Source organism: Numida meleagris, chromosome 21 (assembly GCF_002078875.1).
Source record: "Numida meleagris isolate 19003 breed g44 Domestic line chromosome 21, NumMel1.0, whole genome shotgun sequence".
NCBI classification, from domain to species: Eukaryota; Metazoa; Chordata; class Aves; order Galliformes; family Numididae; genus Numida; species Numida meleagris.
This window is the reverse complement of record NC_034429.1, coordinates 2600364-2606430: the sequence shown is the minus strand read 5'-3', so window position 1 is coordinate 2606430 and position 6067 is coordinate 2600364. Positions and strand designations below refer to the sequence as shown.

Sequence of the window (6067 nt, the reverse complement as noted above, 5' to 3'; positions counted from 1 at the left end):
GCCGCGGGGGCACCGCCCGCTCCTCGGGGCGGCGGGGGCTTAGCGGGCGCGGGCCGCTGTCGGCCTCCCCCTGCCCGCAGCTCTGGAGCGCTCTGTCTGCACGGAACCCGGTGTCCAAAGGCCGCAGGACCTCAGGGGAGGGGGATGCGCGGCAAAGGAAGAACCAGCTCTACAAAAGCACAACCCCATGGAGAGAGAGGTCCAGGCCTTTGCCATGGGATTCCTCCAGGAACGGGAAGGATGGGGACATGGACAGCTGGGCCCCAAACCAGCTTATGTATGACATGGCTGGGTAGCAAGCCTGCAGGAGATGTCAATGTTCTACGCTTCGCTCAGCAGCACGAAACCTTCAGCCGGCTGCTTGATGGCACCAACGCGTCTGAGAGCCACCCCACACGAGCTGACAGCAGCACCAACAGCTTTGGGGTCAATGTGGGAAGTTGCTGGACAGCCCTGTTAGAAGTTGTGCAAGTCCCACACAGAAAATGCTTAGAAATGCTCACACCACCAGGCTGCAGGGCAGAAATGGGGCACTGACAAGAGCTGCACTGTGCCACCCACAGCAGCACTGCTGGAATGGGAGCCCAGCACCAGAACTGACCCAACACTGGAGTGCTGCAGCATGGGGCTGAGCTGGGCTGACCTTGGCTGCATGGAGCAGCACCGTGGCTCTGGAAGAGTTCTTCTGGTTGAGGAGGAACATCTGTACACCTCCTCCTGTGACAAGGACTGCCAGAATACAGCTTTAGAGTTTGGCCCTACATTTTTTTTTTTAAGAGAAAAACCAATCATCTGCATTACAGTGTGAAGCACGTGGAGATAAAGCTTCATATTTGCATTCCACTCTGTGATCCCACAGGATACAGGTGAGTAAGGGAAATAAACTCCAGAATGAAACACCATCAGAGTTTACTGCCTTCCGCTCAGAGCATCACATCGGTGACCTGCCTCTGATAGCACAGCAACGCGTTAAACACTTCTCCAAAACACTCCACAGAGCACAGTGCCTTCCTCTGAGAGAAGACAGCATAAACAACATGTGATATATTAGTCACGTCTCTGAGCAGGTCGTGGAGAAGCTGCAATATAGTAGACAGAGTACGCTGTAGAATAAACAGCGTACGCCTGCACACACCCACACTCTCACACTCACAGGGGTCTGGCTGATATCTATAGCGTTTTAAAAATGGCTTTTGAATGCATGTGAATAAACACCTAACCAATTGGTGCAAGCCTTCTCCTTCGGCCTAATGATGAGTTCTTGGAAGACAGAGGAGGAGGCTTATACTGCTGTTGCTGCAGTGAACAGTTAAGGAGCAGGGCCCCACAGCCCTTCCCATTCCAGAAATCTACAGCCATTTTTTTTTCCAGAGTTGTAAGACAACCTCTGACTCGGGTTTCTTTCCCTGGAACCTCTAGGAAGCAGATAACCTCCTGTTCTTGTGGGAGGGAGGAAACAACTCCACTTCCTGAAGCCAGTTTTTCTTACTCTAATGGACCACAGCACAAAGCTAGACAGAAAGTCAGCACAATAAGTAATATAATTAGCAGGGTAAGGCAGAAGATTTTATTCCAGCCTGACGTTAGGAAAAACTCGGTGTGGGATACAAGATATACATCTTCAACCCTCATAGAAGTTGTGCATGACTTCTGAGTCAGGTAATATCCAGTGCTGCTCATAAGCCAGGCTTATATCTTCCCTAGGGTACATAGGGCTTCCCAGGGATTATGATCTTATCATGGATCACACAGTTATCACTGTGCATTGTACAAATAACACACAAATATGAATCACACTGGGAAAAAGTGGTTCCTGCCTGAGGGGCATGAGATTCCCAGCTTTGCATTTAGTAATAGCCGTACACATATCCCTTGACTTCTCCAGTTGTTCACCACCACTGTTCCAGCCTTGCAATACAGAAACACACCTCAAAGCCTCAAACTGCAGAAACAAACCATAAAGGAAGCAGGAAGGAGAGATTCTAATTGCACGTTTTGGGGCAAATGTGAACCTGCTGGCTCTGGAAACAACCTTGTCTATATGGATACCTGTGGGCACATTGAGCCTTTGGGAGTTGGACAACAGACATTGCAGGACTGCAGTTCAGCGAGTCCTGTATTCAAGCAGAGAGCAAGGGGATGGGAGAGGACACAGAACAAATTCCCCAAATGAAATGTGACATTTGTCAGTTATTTTCATAATTCTTTGCAAGAAAACTATAGAACAAGAAAAGAAATTTCCCAGAAACCCTCCCGATAGGACTGGGCATTGCAGTCCCTCTCCCAGTGAATGACATTTATCTTTGCCATACTGAAGGGTACAAGGACTCCGACTGAACCAGCTAAATATATAACAGTGTTTTTTAAATAGCAAAGACAGACGTGTCATGTTCTCACTACAGCCTCAGACCCGCTGCTTCCACATCCTCTCCACACGCCATGTGCATGGCATTTGTTTATAAACACTGCAAAGAAAACAGATTAAGGACTTTGGATGCAGTCAGGACTTCCCTGACATCACCAGCAACAATCCAGCTGGCTTAGGAAGCACACTCCTTAACACTCGAGCGATCGCTGGCTGACTGGCACCTACAAACATTGGTAATGGCTCTGTTTCCCAAATGCATTCTTATCAAATTATATGCTTTGCCTGGCTTCCCACTGGAGTTAATGAATGCCACGTACCTGTCTCAAAGTGTGCTTGGCATTTCCAATCTAAAGACCTCAAAGGACTGAGGAGCGAGATTAAACTCGGTATTCCTCTGCAGAAGGAAACTGAGGGAAAGAGAGAGCAGCAGATTTAGAGGGATCTTCATCTCTAACCCTCTACCTTTATACTGCTGAGTGCTCTTCAGTTAATCCCCAAGTTTCATTCAGAAAGCGATCTCTACAGCTCTGAGCATAACAGAGAAGGGCCAAGGGGGTCTCCCAAAGGCAACCTCTCTGTACAAGGGGCACTGGCAGCTGGGACACACAGATTCTGCCAGCTGACTGCCTCAGCTGCTTTCCTACTAATGAGAAGCACGCTGAAAGCACTGGGTCCCCATTTATCTTTGAGACATTTCCAAAGTCACACCCCAGTGAGTTCACATACACGTTACGCAATTTTTAACACACAGATAGAGCCACTTGGAAGCCTCTGTCCTGGTTATGGGAGGGACAGAGTTATTTTTCTTCCAGTAGCTGCTACAGCACCATGTTTTAGATAGGAATAATATTGTCGGTAACACACAGGTGTTTTGGCTGGTGCAGAACAGTGCTTATGCTAACTGAGGACATTTCAGCCTATTGTAATGCTCTGCCAGCGCGGGGCTGGGGGTGTGCGAGGAGCTGGGAGAAGACAGAACTGGGACAGCTAGCCTACACCGGCCAAAGGGATTTCCCATGCTACACAGCATTGTGCTGAACAATAAAAACAAGGTACTTGGCCAGAGGTGTCCGGCACAGCACCTAGGGGAGGCGTCAACCACGATCTGACCTGCAGCACACTGACACCGAGCCCAGGCAGGCAGGGGCTCTAACAAGACGGCAGCAACTCAGCGCAGGCCTTGCTTTTCCAGGTAGGCAGCCACAGCACATACCTTGAGGAACACTCCCAGCACGGCATACACCTCAGGACACACACTCACAAGCCGAGAAAGTCAGCCCAGAGGGGCCCCACACCGCGCCCTTCCCACAGGCCCAAACCCCCCTGCAAACCACAGCACCACACACGAAGCTCCACCACGCCCTCGCACCACCGCGGCCGCTTTAAAAAGAAGCGGGCTCCTCCCTCGTCCCGCCTCCGCTCCTTTCCGATTGGCTGCCGCTCCACTCTGGTGGTCAATCGCTTCCCGGCCTGATGTGTACTTCCGCCTCGCTTCGCTTCCTTCCGTCTTAGCTTCGATTGGTTGCTGGCAACCATCTCCCGCCTTACCAGCTAATAACGCGTGCGCCTATTGGCTGTCGGCAGCGCGACGGCAGCGGCGGAGGCGGAAGGCCTGGGTGGGCGGGAGCGGCGTTTCCTAGCAGCGGGCGCCGCCATGGCGCCGCGGCGCGGCGGGCCGCTGGGCTACGTGCTACTGTGCGGGCAGGCGGTGCTGCTGCTCGGCAACCTGCTGCTGCTACACGGCGCCTCGCGCGGCCTCCCGCACAACGGCAGCGAGCCAGAGGCGCCGGGCCCGGAGCCGCCTGCTGCCACCTGGGCCTACAGCGACCCGCGGGCGCCGCTCGTCCTCTGCACGTACCTGTGAGCGCCGGCCCGGGCCTCGCGCGGAGAGAGGGCCTTACGGCGCAGCCTTCACCGCTTCCTCCTCCCCTGCAGCCCCGAGGAGTTCGTGGAGTGCGAGGAGCCGGTGGACCACGGCGGGAACGCGACAGCGCAGCAGGAGCTGGGCCACGGCTGCGTGAAGGTGAGGGCCGGGCCGGGGGCGGCGGGGGCTTGTTGAGAGCTGAGCTCAGCGCCCGCCCGCTCCCCGCCCAGTTCGGCGGACAGGCGCATGGCGACGTGGACCACACGCGGGTGCAGTGCCGGGCCCTGGACGGCATCGAGTGCGCCGAGCCGCGGAGCTTCCTGCGGGGCAGCCGGCCCTGCGTCAGGTAGGGGCCCTGCGGCAGGTGGGGGCCCTCTGGAGTGAGCCACAGCCGGGACTGGGCTCAGAGGGCCCGGGGCAGCGGGCAGAGGTTGGCTGCCCCCCCCCAACCCACCCCTGGCCACCTGCTGCAGGTACACCGGCCATTACTTCATCACTACTTTGCTCTACTCATTTTTTCTGGGGTGCTTTGGAGTGGATCGCTTCTGCCTGGGCCATACGGGCACCGCTGTGGGGAAGCTGCTGACTCTGGGGGGTCTTGGGATCTGGTGGTTTGTGGACCTGATCCTCCTCATCACTGGGGGGCTGATGCCCAGTGATGGCAGCAATTGGTGCACTGTGTACTGAGCAGAACCGGAGCTCACTGTGGCTGCAGGACTGGAGATAGACTTCTCCTCTTGCTTCAAAGCATCAGAACAAACTCCGCTTGAGGGCTTCTGCCTTGCACAAATATGGATTTACAAAGATATAACTTAATCTGCAGAACAGTTGTTCTTGTTAATTCCTCTGTACAGATGTTGGACACAAAATTGGGTGTATATTTTGGTCATTTTAAACAATCTGGGCTTTCTTCTTCTCAAGTGATAAGTTTGAGAACTCGGGCTTGCAAACACCAGTGGTCAAATTAATAAAGTTTGGAAAGAGCTGACTCCACTTATTTTTGATATTAGTACACTACCAACAGAGGTGCAGGCCTCCAGCCTGTGGTTTTGTGTAGTGGTTTAGCGAACGTTTACAGCTGAAACCTAACAGTATTACAGAGGGGAAGTGACAAGCTCAAATTCTAAGTTATTTACTTATGGCCATATGCATTTGCTACACGTGAAGCCGAGTGAGATCTAGCAGAGTCTGCACCCTTCTGAACAATATCACTTTCCCCTCTTTCAGGCTGGAAAAGCCCAAGTACAGCAAAAGTAAATTCCAAATGTAAAAGTAACATTGTCCACATACTGCAAGAGAAGTACGTTTGGGTTTGGGGATCTTTTTGTTGAGGTTTTGGTTTGTATGACCCTAAGTTTTGTCTATGCAGTAGCAGTTAGAGTAATAGCAGATACTGTAATTCCTTCCCAATAGCTACTTCAAAAACACATTTGAAATGAGATGAAGTTAACCATGGAAAAATTATTTTGCTTTGGAAATAAAAGAACCTCAGGACTTTAGCCATGGCACAGAGTACGTGCAGTACTGAAATGAGCAGAGGCCTCAAGCGACTGCACGCACACAAAAGAGGAAGCTCTACCAGATGCAGTTTGAGAACTTACCAAGTTGAATAAAAATGGGAAAAGGAAGCTACAGCAAGATACATACAGCCAGAACCAGACACAAAATCCATATATGCAAAAGTCCAGCAAGATTTGATGTAAAAGACAGTGGACATATACTTTCCATTCTCATGGAGTTCTGCAAACTGAACACTCTCCATTTGCTTGCAGATGCCTGACTTCTGCCAGTGTTACTTCTACTTCTGCCCTGTGGAACTGCAAAAGGTTTCAGTC

At 52.0% G+C, this 6067-nt stretch overlaps 1 protein-coding gene and 1 long non-coding RNA gene across 2 annotated transcripts; one reads left to right on the top strand and one right to left on the bottom strand.

Annotated features, from left to right (window-relative positions):
- On the bottom strand, window positions 11–3887 carry LOC110387044. Its single transcript, XR_002432381.1, has 3 exons — window positions 3582–3887; window positions 2686–2775; window positions 11–2465 (listed from the first exon to the last, which is right to left on the bottom strand). It is a non-coding gene; the product is annotated as an uncharacterized LOC110387044 (long non-coding RNA).
- TM2D2 (TM2 domain containing 2) lies at window positions 3972–5220 on the top strand. The gene is made up of 4 exons (XM_021374751.1): window positions 3972–4228; window positions 4304–4391; window positions 4463–4578; window positions 4706–5220. The coding sequence occupies exons 1-4, from the start codon at window positions 4023–4025 to the stop codon at window positions 4917–4919; spliced, it is 624 nt and encodes a 207-aa protein (XP_021230426.1). The 5' UTR covers window positions 3972–4022; the 3' UTR covers window positions 4920–5220.

What these genes read in the sequence shown, in the direction of transcription:
- TM2D2 (XM_021374751.1), top strand. Translation starts at nt 4,023, where the DNA reads ATGGCGCCGCGGCGCGGCGGGCCGCTGGGCTACGTGCTACTGTGCGGG. An exon ending in CTCGTCCTCTGCACGTACCT is followed by an intron (nt 4,229 to 4,303) that starts GTGAGCGCCGGC and finishes CCTCCCCTGCAG; the next exon opens with CCCCGAGGAGTTCGTGGAGT. An exon ending in GGCAGCCGGCCCTGCGTCAG is followed by an intron (nt 4,579 to 4,705) that starts GTAGGGGCCCTG and finishes CACCTGCTGCAG; the next exon opens with GTACACCGGCCATTACTTCA.